Source organism: Phocoena sinus, chromosome 18, assembly GCF_008692025.1.
Source record: "Phocoena sinus isolate mPhoSin1 chromosome 18, mPhoSin1.pri, whole genome shotgun sequence".
NCBI lineage: Eukaryota > Metazoa > Chordata > Mammalia > Artiodactyla > Phocoenidae > Phocoena > Phocoena sinus.
This window is the reverse complement of record NC_045780.1, coordinates 79322956-79343485: the sequence shown is the minus strand read 5'-3', so window position 1 is coordinate 79343485 and position 20530 is coordinate 79322956. Positions and strand designations below refer to the sequence as shown.

The 20530-nt window shown below is 50.2% G+C and overlaps 1 protein-coding gene across 8 annotated transcripts in view; it reads right to left on the bottom strand.

Moving 5' to 3' along the window:
* Window positions 1–20530, bottom strand: part of TMCO3 (transmembrane and coiled-coil domains 3) — a 31298-nt gene that overhangs the window by 9324 nt on the left and 1444 nt on the right. For 4 of the 8 annotated variants that reach the window (XM_032610915.1, XM_032610914.1, XM_032610918.1 and 1 more), the window contains 8 exons: window positions 20099–20178; window positions 13333–13855; window positions 11124–11303; window positions 9400–9591; window positions 8228–8356; window positions 4497–4589; window positions 998–1184; window positions 800–917 (listed from right to left, as the gene is read on the bottom strand). In XM_032610915.1, the coding sequence (XP_032466806.1) occupies window positions 800–917; window positions 998–1184; window positions 4497–4589; window positions 8228–8356; window positions 9400–9591; window positions 11124–11303; window positions 13333–13776 (1343 nt within the window). In that variant the 5' untranslated portion in view covers window positions 13777–13855; window positions 20099–20178. Of the gene's footprint in view, window positions 1–799; window positions 921–997; window positions 1185–4496; window positions 4590–8227; window positions 8357–9399; window positions 9592–11123; window positions 11304–13332; window positions 13856–20098; window positions 20179–20530 lie in introns of those variants that run through there. The other 4 variants (XM_032610916.1, XM_032610919.1, XM_032610920.1 and 1 more) reach the window with 3 other exon arrangements.

Here is a 20530-nt window from a genome sequence, read left to right as displayed (position 1 = left end):
AGGAGCGGGCAAGCAGGACTGAAAGAAAACACCTGAGGAAACAATGGCCGAAATTCCTAAACTAGGAATAGACAAGAGACGTAGAGCTACAGCTCCGAGAAGATGAACGAACGCCATACAGAACAAACCCAAAGGTATCACGGGCCAGAGGTGTGTGTCCCCCCAGAGTCATCTGGAGGTGGGGCCGGTGCTGGGACTAATGGCCTTTATAAGAGAGACCGGAGGGCTCTGCAGCCTCTCCACCTCCCCTACCGTGGAGACACAGGAGAAGACAGCTGCCTGAGAGGGCACCAGCACCCTAATCTCCGGCGCCCAGCCCCCGGGACTAAACGTCTGCTGTGTAAGCTGCCGCGTCTGTGGTGTCTGCTGTAGACTAAGACCCCAAGACAGCGTAATTAAATTTCTGAAAACTAAAGGAAAAGTCTTGAAAGCAGCCGGAGAGGAGCCGTGCGTTACTTGTGGAGAAACACAGATCTGAACGACAGCCGGTTTCTCACTGAAGCCGTCGGAGGCCAGGGAGAAGCGGCACAGCATTGCCAGGCACTGGAAGGAAGAAACGTCTGCTGCGGACCAACGCCCGGTGGCCACGTCCTCCAGCGGGAAGGGAGATAAGACTCTCAGATGAGGAAACCGAGAGAACCTGCCATCGGCAGCAGACTAACCATGAAAGAATGACCAGAGCCCTCCAACAGAAAGGAAGCAGCAGAAGAAACCTCATACTTGGTGCCGGTAATTCGATAAACAAGCCATCTGAAGCCAGAAAAACAGACCGTGAACTGAAGTACAGCAGCAACCCTACCTGGCGTGCGCGCCGGCTCCCGCCTGGATGAGCGTGGGCAGGACAGCCATGAACAGTCCCAGCTGCACGTCCTGCGTCACCAGCATCCCCAGCAGCACCGCGCCGTAGTCGATGTCGCCTGCTTGGGGAAAAGTCACTAAGAGCGTGTGGACTCAAGTCGGTTAACCTTGGCACACGTCAGAACGCACAGCCACCTACCTTCCTTGTCGCTGCGAGCGCTGCCCACAAGGAACTTGGACACCAGGGGTGTGCTCGACAAGGAGAGGCAGGTGGAGATAAAGACGCTCTGGGTGGGTCTGATCTGTAGAAGGTGGCCCCACAGCAAGCCGAAGGCCACCATGAGCAGAGTCATGTAGCAGGGCCCCTGCAGGGAGATCTTCCACACCTGGGAGAGAGCACAGGGGCGTGCCACACCTCAGTGCCCGCGGCCCCGGAGAGCGCGTGCACGCCTGCCCCGGAACCGGCCGGCCCCGCAGCAAACACACCAGCGCAACACCACGAAAAGCGGGGGCGGTCACACGCAGTCACCGAGCGCTGGCTGTGGTTAGGGACGAAGCACGCCCTCCACACTCTCCGCGTCCTGCACCGCCATCCTCAGAACACAGCTGCAGCTGGGGACCCCCTCCGCGCCCTCTTCCAGCGGAAACGGGACACACCTGAGTGGCCCAGGTGATACACGAATAAATGACAGTCGAGGGCGCGAGCAGCCTCGGTGACAAGGCCCGGGAAGGATCTCGCAGACTCGGGCGTCTCTGAACTGTCTCTAATCAGGCCTCTAGGAGATTTCACAGAAGACTGAGAGGGGCCTGCCAGCAACTGCCGGTACTGCAAAACCCCGCCAAGTAACCTCCCACCGTGACAGGGTCACACGGGTACCCCACAAGGCAGGAGAGCCACCGGTACCTCAGGGTGCGCTAAAGATGTCAGTCACTTATCGCTGAGAAATGAAAGCAAAATAAACGTGGACTTACTAGCGTAGTTATCAATGGATATAAACTTTCTGCACACCGAGCCCATGGGCCTGCCTACGAAGGGGCGGGATGTGCTCCAGGTGCAGGTCAAGGGTCAGGGCCACCAGGCGGGGAGCAGCCAGGCTCGGTGGCGCTCAGGGACATCGGAGCTAGGGGACATTAGAGACCCCAGCTCGCCCCAGACCCAAAGGCACCCAATAGGGGCCGGTCCCCGCCCAAGCCCCTGCCCTGACTTACGACACACACCTGCTCCCACGAGCCCTGACCCAGGCTGCATCCCCCGGCGCAAAATCCCCAAAGCATCACAAAAACGTATCACACTGACGCGGGCACGCAAACATCATGGTGAATGACGTTACTTCCTTACTTAACCCTGAACACCACAGTGCTGGGGAAGACAGCTGTGAGACTCTGGACCCAGAGGACACCTGAATCTTCCCAACCCCTCACAGCCCAGATGAGGACGCGCCGGCTGAGATGGCTGCACCTGGGACGCGGGGGGACCAGAAGCTGCCCCTCCGCACTCCTAACCGCAAGGTAACACCGCTGCTTGCTGTGAACGTCTGAACGCACGTGAACACCGAGGGGTCCAGGCTGCGCTTTCACAGGGCTGCCTGGGAAGACCCTCCCGCTCCCGGGAGACCCCACAGGTCCTCGCCAGGCCCCTCTGGCCCAGCCACAACACACACCTCAACGGAATTAACAGGAAGAATTTGGCCACTTCCCTTAGGACCAAGAGAAGTGGCCAATTTTCTTTATAGTTTGGATTCAGAAATTAACACATGGAGGTGATTGTGCCAGAAGGATGAAAAAGATACCAGAGTACCAGGAGAAAACCCTGAACTGACTCAGGACACTGTATGAGGAGGAAAACTGACAGGAAGTGAGTCGTCAGTGGATGGACAAATGGAGCTTTAATAGAAAAAAAGGGGGAGGGACTTCCCTGGTGGCGCAGTGGTTAGGAATCCACCTGCCACTGCAGGGGACACAGGTTCGAGCCCTGGTCCGGGAAGATCCCACATGCCGCAGAGCAACTAAGCCCGTGCGCCACAACTACTGAGCCTGCGCTCTAGAGCCCGCAAGCCACAACTACTGAGCCCGCGTGCCACAACTACTGAGCCTGCGTGCCACAACTACTGAGCCCGCGCTCTAGAGCCCACAAGCCACAACTACTGAGCCCGCGTGCCACAACTACTGAAGCCCACGCACCTAGAGCAAGTGTTCCGCAACAAGAGAAGCCACCGCAACGAGAAGCCTGCGCACCACAACAGAGTAGCCCCTGCTCGCCGCAACTAGAGAAAGCCCGCGCGCAGCAACAAAGACCCAACACAGCCAAAAAATAAAAATAAATAAATAAATTTATTAAAAAACAAAAAGAAAGAAGAAAAGGAGGAACTGGGGAGAGGGGTGGGCAGGGCCGGGCACAGCTGCTCCCTGACGGCAGCGCAGGCTCAGGCCGAGCTTACTTCCCTTCCTGCAGGAAGCACGCTGGCGGTCAGAGGGGACTTGGAGAGCAGCACCCACGGGTGCCTGGCGCATTATGTCCCGGGCTCCTCCTGTGTCGCCGCAGTCACGCTATGCGCTCACTTTGTCTTCGCAGGTTCAGCGTTAACATTGTTTTCTTTGTCACTGCACATTCTTACGATACTTCTAATGGCTACATAACAGACCATCCAGCAGCTACATCCCAGCTTAACCTTAGACACTCAGGCTGCTTTGGATCTTTCATAAAATGCCACAATGAGGAGCTGAGTACCTTTTAGGGGCTAATTTTAAAAACAAAAACCAAAACTTGGGCTTGACTCTTCCCTTTGCCTGGAAACCCAGGAGCAGAACCACAGATGAAGGACGTGAACCTGGCAAGGCTCTCGAATCCAACTGCCAGACTGCTCCCCAGAAGGGGCACGAGCTGTCACTCTCATCAACCTGGTGTGAGGGCGCCCAGTGACCACCCGCAAAGTCACTGAGACCCCTGCTGACTCGACACTAGTGTCCTAGTTAAGTTGGTGGGCAAAACGGGGCCTGGATGGAGCTGCCCCTTCCTGTAACCAGCAGCTTCTCCCTGTCATTTCCCACACACCCCCCATCTGCTTTCTCATCAGCTTTTTCCTCTTCTGTGAGCTGTCTGTTCAAACACAAAGTAGCTTTTCATGAATTCACTTCCAACCTAACAACTCCGTTTCCATTCTCGAATATTCCGGCTTTCAAAGTAATCATTCTAAAAGTCAACAAATTTAGGAGGAACTGTTGCTTCCACTACTTTAACATTTATTCATACATATGGTCCTAAATACTATTAACCTTTCAGATATTTTCATCTTACAGTGACACAGCAATAATCAAAATGTGCCACTTATTTAGGAAAACGAGGAGTTTTTCCCCAGAGTAACACACTGAACATTCCATCCCTGTGATATTTCGGCCTCTACCAGTGTTGGACCCTCTTGGAGGGACTCAAAAATCAGTAAGTTTGAACACAGCACTTCTCAGACCTGGTTTGGAATTAGCCACTGAAAGCTAATTCCACTTATTCACTGAATTTTCACTCTTTTTTTTAAACATTTTATCTTCTGGAGTTTATGTTCCAGAAATAACATCAAACTACAACACCAAATTCTACTCTAAGCAGACCCAATCTGCTGGGCAAGTCTCCAACGAACGTGGACGGTGGCTGCAGGGCACGTAATCTCAGTGGGGCAACGACACAAGTACACTGGTGGACTCACCTTTCTCAGCTTCTCTGGGGAAAATTCTAAGCCAACGAGGAAGAGAGTAAAGAACACGCCAAATTCTCCCAACGTCTCCACCTGCACAACTGACTGAAAAACAAGAAAGTTTTAAAACCGTAAAACTTAACGTATTTAAGATATTACGTGTACTTCACAGAACCATCTTGTCCTAACATACTCAGTGGGACTCCATCAAAAAGCCCAGTATTTAAAACAACAAACAAACAACGATCTGAATTTCCTCTATATCTGAGATACTCTGAACTTCCTGATGGTAGTGCCTTTTTTCCTTTTTCTTGATTAGCCGGAGGAATATTTGTATTTATTTTCTAGGAAATAGCTCATGAATTCACCCGCTTTCAAGTTCATCAATTTCCACTGGTACTTCCATTACTTCCTTCCATTAGCTTCCTTTGGGGACGGGGAGGCATTAAACCTGAGTTTGACACGTAACTAACAGGAGTGCTTTACTTTCCTTGGGTCTGGGTGAGACTGAGTGTGATTTTCTCCTGGACCCCACCTGGCCACTCCCCACAGGTCCTGACGCACAGTGCCCCTCATTTGCTATTTACCATCAACATTCAGGCACTACAGTAGACAGTGTTGTTCACACCAGTACATTTGGTACTACTTATATTATTTACAATTGAGGTTTGCATTATGGCCACTGACTTTTTGATTTTTTCAACGTTCCCTGAACACATGAAAATAAGAGTCCAGGCCTTCGTGTGTCGGTGTGCCACCCAGGCCCCGCCGTGCACCTCCTCTGTCTGCTGGTTGTGAACACCACTGATTTGCCCTCTTTCTATCAGCACATTTCCTCCTTTCACTCTCAACCTTTTAGTCACTTTATTTTTACTCAATCTCGTTTGTTGTACTTTTTTTCCTGACACCATCTGCAAACCTGTATCTTTTCATAGAGAAGTTTATTCCACATATATTTGCTATAAAACAACATATTTGCTCTCAATTCTTTTATGTCTTCTGCTTTTTATGCTTCCTTACTGCTACTATTTTTTTTTCCCTTTTGAAACTTAGGCTGCAACCTGACTTCAAAGTAACATACTTAAACCTATACTTCTTGACTTAGAAAATGAAAGCCTGTTAACTCCCTACTAGAAAAGATAAATACTGAAGTACAATTATATACAATTAGACTCTCTCCATTAACCACTCCCACTTTCGGCTAGTATGATCTTGCATTTTTAATTTGGTAATTTTATCTTGGTATTTTTGTTCGTTTGTTTGGGGTTTTGTTTTTGTTTTTTGTTTTTGGCCACACCATGTGGCATGCAGATCTAGTTTCCCGACCAGGGATGGAACCTGGGCCCCCTGCATTGGGAGCGCAGAGACGTAACCACTGGACCGCCAGGGAAGTCCTGATCTTGGTATTTTTATCTACTGTAATTATATTATTTTTCCATGGTATAGGTAATTTATTAAGAAATACAATATTCATAGTATCCAGTCGGATCTATTACCTAGTTAATTAGCCTTAATTCTTTGCTTATGAGCTATCTTTGCTGTTAAGTAAAAAGGAAAAGGAAGATACATTTGTGTTTTCCAGTGTTTGCAAATGTTCTGGAAAGGGAGGGATGGGACAAGGTCAGGCAAAGATTTTTCACCTACAGCTTTTTATACTGTTTCAATCACATAAAAACTACCTATTTAAAAAGCTGAGAGAAAACCATAATTGAAAAAGAGTCATGTACCACAATGTTCATTTCAGCACTATTTACAATAGACAGGACACGGAAGCAACCTAAGTGTCCATCGACAGATGAATGGATAAAGAAGATGTGGCATATATATACAATGGAAAATTACTCAGCCATAAAAAGAAATGAAATTGAGTTATTTGTAGTGAGATGGATGGACCTAGAGTCTGTCATACAGAGTGAGGTAAGTCACAAAGAGAAAAACAAATACCATATGCTAACACACATATATGGAATCTAAAAAAGAATGGTTCTGAAGAACCTAGGGGCAGGAGAGGAATAAACACACAGACGTAGAGAATGGACGTGAGGACATGGGGAGGGGGAAGGGTAAGCTGGGACGAAGTGAGACTGGCATGGACATATATACACTCCCAAATGTAAAACAGATGGCTAGTGGGAAGCAGCCGCATAGCACAGGGAGATCAGCTCAGTGCTTTGTGACCACCTAGAGGGGTGGGATAGGGAGGGTGGGAGGGAGACACAAGAGGGAAGAGATATGGGGATATATGTATATGTATAGCTGATTCACTTTGTTATACAGCAGCAACTAACACACCATTTTAAAGCAATTATACTCCAATAAAGATGTGAAAAAAAAAAAAAGTTGAATTAAAACCAGGCTTCCCAGAGGCCACCCTGCTGGGTGGTGGCTACACTCATCTCCTCACCAAGGTCCAGGCTCTCAGCCTGCAGCATCCAGGTACCTCTCACCTGGCAACACAGTCTGCTGTGAGGATCAGTCAGTGTGAAGGCCGCCTCGACCCCCCGCGTGTTGTCCAGTGGGGGGATCCCTCAGGACCCTCCAGACCCGGTGCGGGTGGGCTAAGCCGAGGAGGGGATGAGGCTGCAGGTGGAGCCCCCGCTTCACCGACTCCCGTTCTACCCAAAGGGAAGCATCAGGCAGGGCGGGGCACACCGTGGCCCCTTCCCACTCCCTGCACTGCAGGTTCCTCTGGGGTGGGACCAGGACACCTCTACATGGCATTCTCTTTCCCTTTGTCCACATTGCGTTTTCTCTTCAAGGACCCAGCTTGAAGCCCACGAGGCTTGGGACTCTTTCCTCACCGTCAAAAGCGCCACCAGCACAGGACAATGCTCCCCTCAATCTGCTCAGCAAACAGCCTTCAGCAAGAGCGCTTCAACACCCACATCCTCCCGGGCCTCCAGACACCCACAGCCAGGCTGGGTCACTGCTCACTACTTTACCAGTGTCTCAGGGTGTTAAGCGTGGTTTTTGGTTTTTTGTTTTTTTTAATTTTTATTTATTTTCTCGCTGCATTGGGTCTTCGTCGCTGTGCGCGGGCCTTCTCTAGTTGCAGCGAGCAGGGGCTACTCTTCGTTGCAGTGCGCGGGCTCCTCACTGCGGTGGCTTCTCTTGTTGCGGAGCACGGGCTCTAGGTGCGCAGGCTTCAGTAGATGTGGCGCGTGGGCTCAGTAGTCGTGGCACGCGGGCTCAGTAGTCGTGGCTCGCGGGCTCTGGAGCGCAGGCTCAGTAGTCGTGGCTTGCGGGCTCTGGAGCGCAGGCTCAGTAGTCATGGCACGCGGGCTCAGTAGTCGTGGCTCGCGGGCTCTGGAGCGCAGGCTCAGTAGTTGTGGCACGCGGGCTTAGTTGCTCCGCAGCACGCAGGATCTTCCCAGACCAGGGCTCGAACCCGTGTCCCCTGCCTTGGCAGGCGGATTCTTAACCACTGCACCACCAGGGAAGTCCCAAGCATGTTTTAAAAATACATTTAATCCAGGATTTTTAGTTCCTTTCAGTGTCCGAATAATCCAGTCCATAATATTACTGCAAACAGAATCTTTAAAACTAATATAATTTTAAAGACACAAAGAGGATCATTTGTCTGGTCAAGCTGCTCATTCATTAATGAACAAAATGACTTTCTTACACTTTAGAGATTCCTCAGTTAACTTTAAAAGACATCTTCTTTGATGTGATTTATAAGAAACTGCTATCTTCATTAATTCAAGTTCAACAGACACTAAACAGCTCAATTTTGTTCTTACCTTAATACTGTTGATTCCAGAGGGCCCCAGAAGCACGCCACAGATGATGTAACCAAACATGGTCGGCAGTCCTATCGTTGTACAGAGCCAGCCACACGGTAAGGACAACATCCCTATGGTGACGATGTCCTAACAGAAGGATAAACAGACAAAAAACACACATGTAAGATAACAGGCAGCAAGAGAAAGGAGAAGGTAGGGTGGGACGGTACCCTGGCCTCACTGAGGGGGCAGAAAGGCAAGTGCGGGAGCCAAGGGAGGCTCCTGGGAGCAGGTGAGGCTCGCTCCTCAGCGTCTAACGATTACAGCGATGTGTCTGTCTCGCGTGGACCCCGTGACAGTCCTCTGAGAACCGTGAGTACGAGGACTCCTCTCAGGGCTCGAGTCCGGGAGCCCTTCCCCACTGTGCTCCCACGGCACGAAGACGACCTAACCTTCAGGGTATGAACCGGTCCAGAAGAGACTCGTGGACGGTGCTAAGGCTGCTGGCCCGAGGGTGGCGAGGAACGGGGTATTCACATGGCCTCAAGATGCCGCCCCAGAAGCTACGCTACGTACAAAGGGGAAGGGGGGCAACTGCGCAGAGACCCTGCCCCTCGCCAAGGGCACGAAGTCGTGTTCTCAGACTCAGCCCCTCCCAGTCCCCACGTGGTCAAAACCAAGGAAGGCCACACACGTGCTGTCTTTTACCTCTCGATTCGAGACAGCAGTTCAGGGATCAGCCCCTCACACGGGACCAGCCCGTGGGGACACTTATCTACCTGCCCCCCGGCTGTCTGCCCTGGCAGCACCTCGAAGACTGAGTTCTTTGCCTCGGTCTCTTCTCCTGAATGGATTCCAGCGCCAGGGAGTTTAGCTGGAGACCCAGCGACTGATGTGGACCCTGCGCAGGCTGCACTCCATCACTCTCACACCTGTCACTCACACGGTCCAAGTCCAAACAGCGATCCCGAACCACAACCCTGTCGACCTCGAGTCTAAAGAGTTCCACGTCCTCCCACTAGACCGGCTCCCTCCAAGGGTGCAGGTGTGCACCTCAGGCCGCCCCCCACGTCGACACAGGCCACACGTGAAACCACAGCCAAGCCCTCTCTGCCCCTTGAGAAGGAGCTACTTGAGCGAAGTCAACTTTTAGGCAGCGGACGTGGGTGCCGGGCGGAGGCGCGGGCTACCTTTATGAGGTGGGGGTCTGCCCGCGGGATGGTGGCGTCCCTGGGCTTGGTCAGGATGTACTGGTTATTCTGGGAGTCGATAAGCATGCTGAGGCCCAGGTCCTCCTCGACCTCCCGGTTCGTGAGGTTCTGCTTGGAGCTGGCCTCGTCCTCTTCCACCCGCAGAACTGCCTCAAAGTTGACCCCTCTGACCTGTAACAATGACAGCGTTGTGTCACTACAACCAATTAGACGTGTTTAAGTTCAAGGTCAAATGTTAGAGAGTAATTCCCGCACAGAAGAACGACAGGAACGTTCTCAGCATTCTGTCAAGTGTGACCGAAGACCAATAAATTAGAAAATTTGAAAAAGCCTTTCAATTGAAAAGTGATTTAAGGATGGAAGTGTTCAGGATTTCTATTACTTCCAAACACCTACTCTACCTGATTCAGGGCGTGGCACTGTGATCTGTAACAAGAGACACATATTTGGTCTTAGACCCCTTTCCGGCCCACAGCCCCCAAACCCGCAGGACTTCCTGAGTGATAAAGAGCGATGCAAACATCTTGTCCTATATTGGGTCTTTTGGCCTCGGTTCCCGAATCGCTCCAGAGCAGCAGAGGTGAAAGGAGTGTGCTGTCCTTCATAATAAGCCCCTTGCGACCTCACCTGCCCTCGGGTGAGTGAGGGGTGGTGGAGAGCCCCCGGGTACCCACGGGAGGGGCCGGTCACCAGAGGAGCCGGCCACGTGATGAGGGCTGAACTCGCAGCTCCACCACGGCCTCTGGGAGGGCAGAGGGGCTGAAGGCCGAGTTTGTCAGGAGCCTATATAACGAAGCCTCCGTGAAGACCCTTCAGGCACGAGCTTCCGAGAGCTTCCAGGCTGCTGAACGTGTGGAGGTGTTTGGGGGAGGCCGCCGGGCCCGGAGCGGGCAGGGGAGCGGCCACCGTCCCCCATGCCCTGCCCCTGTACCTCTTCCATCTGAGCTGTGTCCTTCGTGCCCATCTGCCAACCTAGCAAACAGACTGAGCTCTGTGGGCAGCACAGCAAACGCCGGAGGGAGGGGCGGTTGGCATTTGGAGTGGGGGCCGTCTTGGGCTGGGCCTGTCCCCACGGGGTCCGCGCCAGCCCCACGGGGACGGTGCCAGGCTGAACTGAACCACGGGAGGACCGGGGGAGGGCCAGTGTGGAAGAGCCCGGAGCCGCGGAGGGCAGAGTGCCTGGTGAGCAGGGTAGAAGCAAGGACACTCTTCCCCAGGCGCACGGCCCTCACACACCCAGAGCCTCCCCCGCCCCGGGGCACTGCGGACCCCACTCCCCTTCCCTCTCCAGCCTTGCTCTGGTTTGCTGTCATTACCTAACCCTTTCCTGAGTCCGTCCCAGGACTCACTCTGACATGCTGCTTGGGACCCAAAGGTGGTTTCCTGTAAGGAGCGAGCCTCTCCCTGGGCAGATCTGCACCGAAACGTGGCCATCCAGGGCCAGCTTCCTGAGACTGGAGCCAAGGCCGGGGAGACAGACGAGCTGCTGGGCGCGGGGCAGTCGGGGGCGGGTGGTGGGGACGCTGACCAAACACGGGGCCGGGCGGGAAGCAGAGGAAACGGGGCACGTCTTCAGGGCCACACAAGTGCTTTAGCGTCATCTTCGTTTTCAGCCTGCGCTACCGTACACCCGCACAGTTCCAAGTGCACGTCCTCTCAGTGGCTCGGCAGGCGGAGGGGACCTTGCTGTGGACGCTACTCACCGACCTATTGTCGTCGAAAGCGCGTTCCTCCGTCTCCTTCTCCAGACGGTCTGCCGCCTTCCTCACGTCCTCAAGAATCTCGTCCAGGAGGGATAAACTTTTGTTCCGATGCTGCATGCTTTTAAGAACTTCAACCTGATGTTTTTCTGCTGCCAGAAGTTCCACATATTCCGTCTCTTCCTATTCATTCGTAAGAAATGAAGGGTGGTGTTTATTACGAAGGAAACCTGGATGACCTGCCCGCTGCGAACACGGCAGGGGAGACCGGGTGCCCCAGGGCACTGCAAACCCTGCAGGAAGGCTACTTACACACACACGGATGTAACACACCAGCGTAAAGAGACGCTGAAGGTCCTGTCTTCACATGAAAACCACCCGCCGACCCTGATGCGGTTCCAGCCACTGTGCCGACTGCGTGCGAAGCCCAGCTGCGGCACTGATTGTTTAGCTAGACATTTCTAAGCGGAACGCAGTCGAATTCCACGTTACCAAGGGGAGATGTTCCAGGAGAATCTGACAGCATTACTTACCCGCACAGTTGATGGCTGGTGCTGGGAACAGAGTTTATTTAACACGTGTATGGCACACAACCATACTCAAGCTCGAGGGATCTCAAACCAAATCCCTCTACTTGCTCACGTTTGAGGCGGAGTGGGCGCCGAGCGGAGGGCGGCCCCAGGCACAGGCTCGGCCGTTTCGCGGCCTCTACTCAGCGCCTGGACCGCCTCAGACCCGTGAGGCCAGAACCAGCAGAAAGCAGGCGGGTGGGGTCAGTGCCACTCAAACTCACATTTGTTCTCTGTTCTACCATTAAACTACCGCAAACCGACACCCCTGCGACTCCCTCTTTAACGCCAAGGAGTTTAATGTCCCACCCGTGCGAAGGACCTGGTGAGGCGGTGATCCCGCTGGGAGGGGGCGGTCTGTTTCCAACAACAGGCAGGACGCCTGAGTCCAGGGGGCTACTTACCCCATCACCATATTCCTACCCAACTACCACACTTGGGCAAAACAAAGTTTAATAATTTGTATCTTCTTTACTTTTTAAGCTGTATAATATTGCCATAGCCTTTCCACGAAGACGAAATGACACTTCGTACATTTAAAGTGCCTGGCACATAACAGATGGCTTAAATGACAGCTTTAAAGTGTTATATAACTATCACATCTGACGTAATAATAGTTTCTTCTCATCATTTTAAAAGTAGCCTTCAGGGTAGGGCTTCCCTGGTGGCGCAGTGGTTGAGAGTCCGCCTGCCAATGCAGGGAACACGGGTTCGTGTCCCAGTCTGGGAAGAGCCCACATGCCGCGGAGCGGCTGGGCCCGTGAACCATGGCCGCTGAGCCTGCGCATCCGGAGCCTGTGCTCCACAATGAGAGAGGCCACAACAGTGAGAGGCCCGCGTACCACAAAAAAAAAAAAAAAAAAAAACGTATCCTTCAGGGGCTTCCCTGGTGGCGCAGTGGTTAAGAATCTACCTGCCAATGCAGGAGACACAGGTTCGAGCCCTGGTCCGGGAAGATCCCACATACCGCGGAGCAGCTAAGCCTGTGCGCCACAGCTACTGAGACTGTGCTCTAGAGCCGGCGAGCCACAACTACTGAGCCCACGCACCGCATCTACTAAAGCCTGTGCACCTAGAGGCCGTGCTCCACAACAAGAGAAGCCACTGCAACGAGAAGCCCGCGCACCGCAACAAAGAGTAGCCCCAGCTCGCCGCAACTAGAGAAAGCCCGTGCGCAGCAACAAAGACCCAACGCAGCCAAAAAACAAAAAAAATTTATTTAAAATATAATAAAAATTGAAAAATAAAATAAAAGTATCCTTCATCAAAATCCTTAATTCAAATGTATACATTTGTTTAAAACTACCTTTAATATTTTTGTTTTCAGTATGTGGGCCTTGAAGAAAGTCAGCCTTCACAATAAAGTAATTCTTATCAGAAGCTCAAAACCCTGACGGCAATTACAATGGGCTTATTTCCACGTCAGTTCACTGGGGGAACATGAGTAACTCTTTTCAATACCCAGGGATCTCCACCATGGAGAAAGCATGAGAGACCCCTAGAAGTGCTCAAATGTGGCTCTGCTAAGTGACTGCGCAAAGGGACCGGCTCTCCTGCACCTGCTGGGTCAGATCGGAGGCCCTGGGCGGCTCCCACCTGCCGAGCCCCCTCCGCTGGCGCACCCCGCCCTGCCCTGGACCCACCTTGATGGCTGCCTTCCGCAGGGCCTCCAGGCGCTGCCTGCTGCTCTCCTTCACGTTGGCCACGTCCCTGTAGTCGCCCTGCAGGGCTCTCTGGAGTCCATGGACGGCCTGGAAGACTGAGTTTTCACTTTCATTCAGCTCTTTCTGGAAAATCTCAAACATGTGCACCTGAAACAGCTTCTCTTCATCCGAAAGGCTGGCGTCTTTTTCCACTGCTCTGACTGCACTTTTCAGTTTGTTAAGAACCACAGCCTTTTGGCGAAGAAGCCCGGAGAGCTTTCTGCAACCGTCCAGGACCCACTGTCTCCTCTGGGTGACAGCCGCCCCTTGGCGCCGGTGCAACTCGATGGCGTGTCTCACCGCTTCTTCGTGCTCCGCGCCGCTGGCCAGCAGGTGAAGGAACGGGAGCCACACCCACAGGTGGCTTTTCCCCAGCACCTTCATGATCCGATTTTAGGGACAGGGCAAGGCAGTCCAAAGACTCCTGCTAAGTCGGGCTTGCATTTGAGATACGCATTTTCAGCTGAAAAAGAGATTCATTGACACACATAGTTGAACGATGACTCATTACTATTGAGACTAAAGTTTTAAATAATTACTAAAAACTATCACTTTTCCGAGGAAAATGTTATTTTTCGTAGAACAACACCTGCACTAGCCGCTGAACTTAGGTTACAGTCAATCCTGAATTTAAAGTATGTGGCGCCTGATGAAGAGCTGAGATTAAAGACCACATCCGAATTCAAAAGCAACCTTTTAAAGTGAAACTCAGCCTCATATATCTACTAAATCGACCACGTACAAAAGACAAAAACCAATTCCATTTAATACGGTCCACATATCAAAGGCCAGGAAACACCACCTGCTTCCCCCATCACAGATGAGGGGCCCTGGAACCAGGTCCGAGGGGCTGGGAAATGGAGCCGAACTGCTATGAGCTGGCTGGGCCGTACCGTGTGCTTTCCTGAGTCGCCTGGAATTCCGTCAAATTTCCAATGTCAGGCTACCTTTACGTGCTAACAAGATGTCAAGGAGAGAAAAAAAATCACAAACGACAACCACACTCAGACACTTTCTATCGTGCAGATTCAGGCTCCTCCTCTTCTCCCTGAAGGAAGACTTCAAGCAGCGCCTGTGAGCTCACCCTGGCAGCGGGGCACAGACAGGACCCCGGCCCCAGTAGCGGGGGGAGCTGCAGCTGTGTCGCCCAGAGGAGGGCTGATCCAGGCGCAGATGGAGGCCGGGTCAGCAGGGTCACCAAGAAAGAATGACCTCGGAGGCAGGAAGATAGAGAACAAAGACGGAAGAGGTGACAAATGCAGGAGAGCCCAGTAAGACGCACCCTGAAATACACCCACTGAGCCTGGCAACTAGGCCCAAGTCCTTATGCCGAAAAGAAAACGAAACAAAACAAAACCCACCGTTTCCAAGGAATCATGTTGTTCTAGAACATATATATTTTCATTGCACTGGTAATCCCAATTCTAATGAGTTTAATCTGGTTTCCCAGGTAAAGCAGGTTAGCAGAAATCAGAGTGTGCACTTCTAGAGATAGAATGCTGACCAAACCAAGGAATGACAGCCAACAGGAAGCGGACACCGACAGAGCTTACAGAGACACACGGGAGCGCAGCAAAGAGCCACGGCCGGTGGTCTGGGGGGCCGACTGCTCCACGCACCTCAGCAGCCCCTGCAGAGGCGGCCGCTGAGGGCAGGAGAGCCACCGTGTTCAGAATGACAATCCGAAGTCACCCGTTAAAGACTGCGCACTGGCTCACTATTCTGCGTAAAAAGTCAGGAAACTGTCCGATTTCAGTACGTGTTTAGATACTCTGGGTCCCAGCATCTCCCAGAGGATCCGCGGATGCAGGACGGCGCGCTCCTCATGAGGTGGGATCATCGAGTAGGGCTGTCTGAGTCACTGAGTCCACTGGCACAGTTTTAATACAACCTTAAGTCAACGTTACCACCTTAAGCAAACAAACCACTGATCAACCACACAGACAGCGGCAATATCACTGATCTGTTACTTTATTGGCTCAGTTGCTAAGCTCCTACTGTTTCAAGGGCAAGAAGGAATCCCAGCGCTACTTCAGACGTGCATACATTTAGTATTCTTCAGAACCAAGACACAAATCTCAGGTGCTTTGTTAACTGCACAGACCTAGACATGCACATTTTCTCCAAAAGATCTCAGAAAGTGATTCTTCTACAGATTTCAAACTTCAGGAAGATAAACCGAGGCGCAGCTGGTATGTAACACCCCTCCGTCCATCTCGGGCCCCTTCCTCAGACAAGTTCCTGAAGTTAGCTATCCCTCTCCCCAAAACACCGAAGACAGCTATTCACTTTTATGAAAAACCTCTGAGAATTTTAGTTGTAGTCATACTAATATTTCCACTGAAAAGAGCTTTTACCATGAACATGAAGTGATTTACAGACCTTAAGATATGAACCACTCCTTTTTCATAAACATCTCATTTTACCTTCAAACTCGGCTACCGAATCCTACAGACTACCAAACTGTAACATGTTTTTTTTCAGTAAATAGTGTTATTTTGTTATTGTTATTCTTAATTATAAAAAAAGACACTCTGGATTTGTTGTGGTTTTATTTTATAATGAATTCTTAAAATTTCCACATCTTGAACGACTGACGCAGTAACCCGGGCGACCTCAAGGCCGAGGAGAGCCTGCCACGCTCACGCATGATGCCATTTACACAACTTTTCTTTCTTCTTCTTTTTTTTTTGGCCACGAGGCTTGTGGGATCTCAGTTCCCAGACCAGGGACTGAACCTGGGCCCTGGCAGTGAGAGTCTGGAATCCTAACCACTAGGCCCCCAGGAACTCCCTACACAACTTTCTTAAAATGACAAACTGCAGAGACGGGGAAGGGACAGTGCGGGTCAGGGCCCAGGGAAGGGGGAGGCGACGGCTGTGGACGTAACAAGGCAGCAGGAGGAACCCCGTGGGGTGGACGCGTTCTGTGCCCTGACAGTGGTGGTGGCCACACGCGTGTGCACGTGTGACAGAATCACACAGATCTACACACACACGAGTGCGTGCATGTGCCCTGGTGCACCCGGATCGGGCAGTGGGCTGTATCTCTCCCAGCTCCTGCTTATGAGAGCTTTGCAAGAGCTCCCACTGGGGATACTGTGTGAAGGGTCTATAGGATTTCTCGGTATTTTCTGAATTTATCTAATTCTTTTTTTTAATTATTGGAGTGTAACTGCTTTACAATGTTGTGTTACTTTGTGCTGCACAATGAAGTGAATCAGCTATGTGTTTACCTACATCCCCCCTACCTTGGACGTCCCTCCCACCCCCACCATCCCACCCTTCCAGGTCATCACAGAGCCCCACGCTGAGCTGTGCTTTATAGCAGGTTCCCACTAGCCATCTATGTCATACATGGTAGTGTATTTATGTCAAACCTAATCTCCCAATTCGTCCCACCCTCCCCTTCTCCCGCTGTGTCCACATGTCCGTTCTCTACATCTCTATCCCTGCCCTGCAAAGAGGTTCATCTGTACCATTTTACTAGATTCCACATATATGCATTAATATACGATACTTGTTTTTCTCTTTCTGGCTTACTTCACTCTGTATGACAGACTCTAGGTCCATCCACATCTCTCAAAATGACCCAATTTCGTTCCTTTTTATGGCTGAGTAATATTCTATTGTATACGTGTGCCACATCTTCTTTATCCATTCATCTGTCATTTGACATTTAGGTTGTTCCCATGTCCTGGCTATTGCAAACAGTGCTCCAATGAATACTGTGGTACATGACTTTTTTTTTTTTGCGGTACGCGGGCCTCTCACCATTGTGGCCTCTCCCATTGTGGAGCACAGGCTCCGGACGCACAGGTTCAGCGGCCACGGTTCACAGGCCTAGCCTCTCTGCAGCATGTGGGATCTTCCCGGACCGGGGCACGAACCCGTGTCCCCTGCATCGGCAGGCGGACTCTCAACCGCTGCGCCACCAGGGAAGCCCTACGTGACTCTTTTTGAATTATGGTTTTCTCAGGGTATATGCCCAGTAGTGGGATTGCTGGGTCATATGGTAGGTCTATTTTTAGTTTTTTAAGGAACCTCCATACTGTTCTCCATAGTGGCTGTATCAATTTACATTCCCAGAAACAGTGCAAGAGGGTTCCCTTTTCTCCACACCCTCTCCAGCATTTACTGTTTCTAGATTTTTTGATGATGGCCATTCTGACCAGTGTGAGGTGATACCTCATTGTAGTTTTGATTTGCATTTCTCTAATGATTAGTGATGTTGAGCATCTTTTCATGTGCCTCTTGGCCATGTGTATGTCTTCTTTGGTGAAATGTCTATTTAGGTCTTCTGCCCATTTTTTAATTGGGTTGTTTGTTTTTTTGATATTGAGCTCCATGAGCTCTTTGTATATTTTGGAGATTAATCCTTTGTTCGTTGCTTCATTTGCAAATATTTTCTCCCATTCTGAGGGTTGTCTTTCCATCTTGTTTATGGTTTGCTGTGCAAAAGCTTTTAAGTTTCATTAGGTCCCATTTGTTTATTCTCATTTTTATTTTCATTACTCTAGAAGGTGGGTCAAAACAGATCTTGCTGTGGTTTATGTCAGAGTGTTTTTCTTATGTCTTCCTCTAAGAGTTTTATAGTGTCCGGTCTTAACATTTAGGTTTTTAATCCATTTTGAGTTTATTTTTCTGTATGCTGTTAGGTAGTGTTCTAATTTCATTCTTTCACAGGTAGCGGTCCAGTTTTCCCAGCACCACTTATTGGAGAGGCTGTCTTTCTCCATTGTATGTTCTTGCCTCCTTTGTCATAGATTAGATGACCATACGTGCGTGGGTTTATCTCTGGGCTTTCTATCCTGTACCATTGATCTATATTTCTGTTTTTGTGCCAGTACCACACTGTCTTGTTTACTGTAGCTTTGTAGTATAGCCTGAAGTCAGCGAGCCTGATTCTTCCAGCTCCATTTTTTTCTCAAGATTGATTTGGCTATTTGGGGTCTTTTGTGTTTCCATACGAATTGTAAAATTTTTTGTTGTAATTCTATAAAGAATGCCATTGGTAATTTGACAGGGATTGCATTGAATCTGTATATTGCTTTGGGTAGCATAGTCATTTTCACAATAATGATTGTCTATTTCTCCATCTGTTTATGTCATCTTTGATTTCTTTCATCAGTGTCAGTTTTCTGAGTACAGGTCTTTTATCTCCTTAGGTAGGTTTATTCCTAGGTATTTTATTCTTTTTGTTGCAATGGTAAATGGGAGTGTTTCCTTAATTTCTCTTTCTGATTTTTCATTGTTGGTGTATAGGATTGCCAGAGATTTGTGTGCATTAATTTTGTATCCTGCAACCTTACCAAATTCACTGATAAGTTCTAGTAGTTTTCTGGTGGCATCTTTAGGATTTTCTATGTATATTCTATAGGACTTCTCTGTATTATTTTTTAAAACTTTATGTGACTCTGTAATCATCTCAAAACAAAGTTTTTAGAACTCTATGTAAGTGCTTCCTGTTTCCCACTACACCCTTACTGCGTGTCATGTGCACCGTTTACCCTGCACAGCATGGCAAACATGCCTGTGACATTTTAATATTTTAAAGTAGGAAACGCCCTAAAACCAAAGGTTTTCAGTATGACTCAGCTAAAGTGAAACCCAAGGTTACTTTTCATTTCGTGCGATAGCAAAAATCAATACTTTGAGCATAAACCCTCCCTCCTAAAACTTTCTATTTATACATAGTCCAATATTAATTAAAATATATCTCCCCAACTTTGCCAAATTTCTAGGAGGTTTTGCTTGTTTTTATAAAGGCAGAACAGGAATCCAAAACTAACTTTAAAATCGATGAGATTATTTGATTAAGAAAAAAATTTGTAATAAATGATTCAGAATAAAAAGGCATATGGGTTCATTATTAAGCCTACTCAAAAACAAAGAAACTTCCAATAATTTTTACATAAAAAGTCCAAGATCTGGGGCTTCCCTGGTGGCGCAGTGGTTAAGAATCCGCCTGCCAATGCAGGGGACACAGGTTTGAGCCCTGGCCCAGGAAGATCCCACGTGCTGCGGAGCAACTAAGCCCATGAGCCACAACTACTGAAGCCCGCGTGCCTAGAGCCCATGCTCCGCAGCAAGAGAAGCCACCGCAATGAGAAGCCCGCGCACCACAACGAAGAGTGGCCCCCGCTCGCCGCAACTAGAGAAAGCTAGTACACAGCAGCACAGCAGCAAAGACTCAACACAGCCAAAAAAAAATAAAAAGTCTAAGACCAGGTTTTTTCAGAGCAAAGTCACTAGGTTAAGATTTCCCTCTCGCCTCCACTCTGAGTTCCATCAAGACTGCAGGGCGTGCAGCCCTCTCCTGGGACACCCGCTGCTGGACCACAGAGCCCTAGACCATTGCTGGAGGCCCTCCGGAGAATGGGGGGCGGGGAGGCAGCGCCCCTGTTTTTCCACTTTACACACTGGACTAAAATAAAATGCGAGAACCTGGCAGCCCTGCCCCCCAGCCTCCTGCACACGTGTAGCCAGAGGCCCCTCCGTCTCTCTTCCTCAGGACCTTCCAGACCCACCACCTCAGATTTAGCAGGTCCAACTGCTGAAAGTCAGTGTGGTTTATTGACAGCAGCCTCTGTCTGTGGGCAGAGGCCATCAGGACCAGGTGGGACACAGCTCCCGGGACAGCCCACCCTAGGGGCCGGCCGTCTACCCAGCTGAACCCAGACCCTAAAGCGGGGAGGGTGGCTGACCTGGTATGGGAGCTCCAGGCAGGAATTCCAGAGCGAGCTGCTTGGATGGGGCAGGATCAGGGTTAGCAGGTGCAGGACCTCTGCAAAAAGGAAAGCAGGAGGGTTGTTTGCAGTATCTCTTCCTGATGCCACCAGAACTTCCAGGCCAGGCACAAAACCGGCAACAAAGGGGGGAACTTGTGGAAAGATCCAAGGAAGCAAAGAAACCCCCAGTGGAAGCAATCTACCTGAATGTAATCTGTGGAGGATTTTACTTGAAAAGCCTATTTTACACTTGAACAAGTTAGATGATGTAAAGTCTAGTTCTTAAAAGATAAAGCACTTATAATACAATTTATGGTTCACTTCTAATCAGTAAAATGGGAGAATAAGTTAAAAAAGGGGGAGAGGAAGGAAAGAAGAAAATTCTTACGGACAATAAAAAGTTTTAAA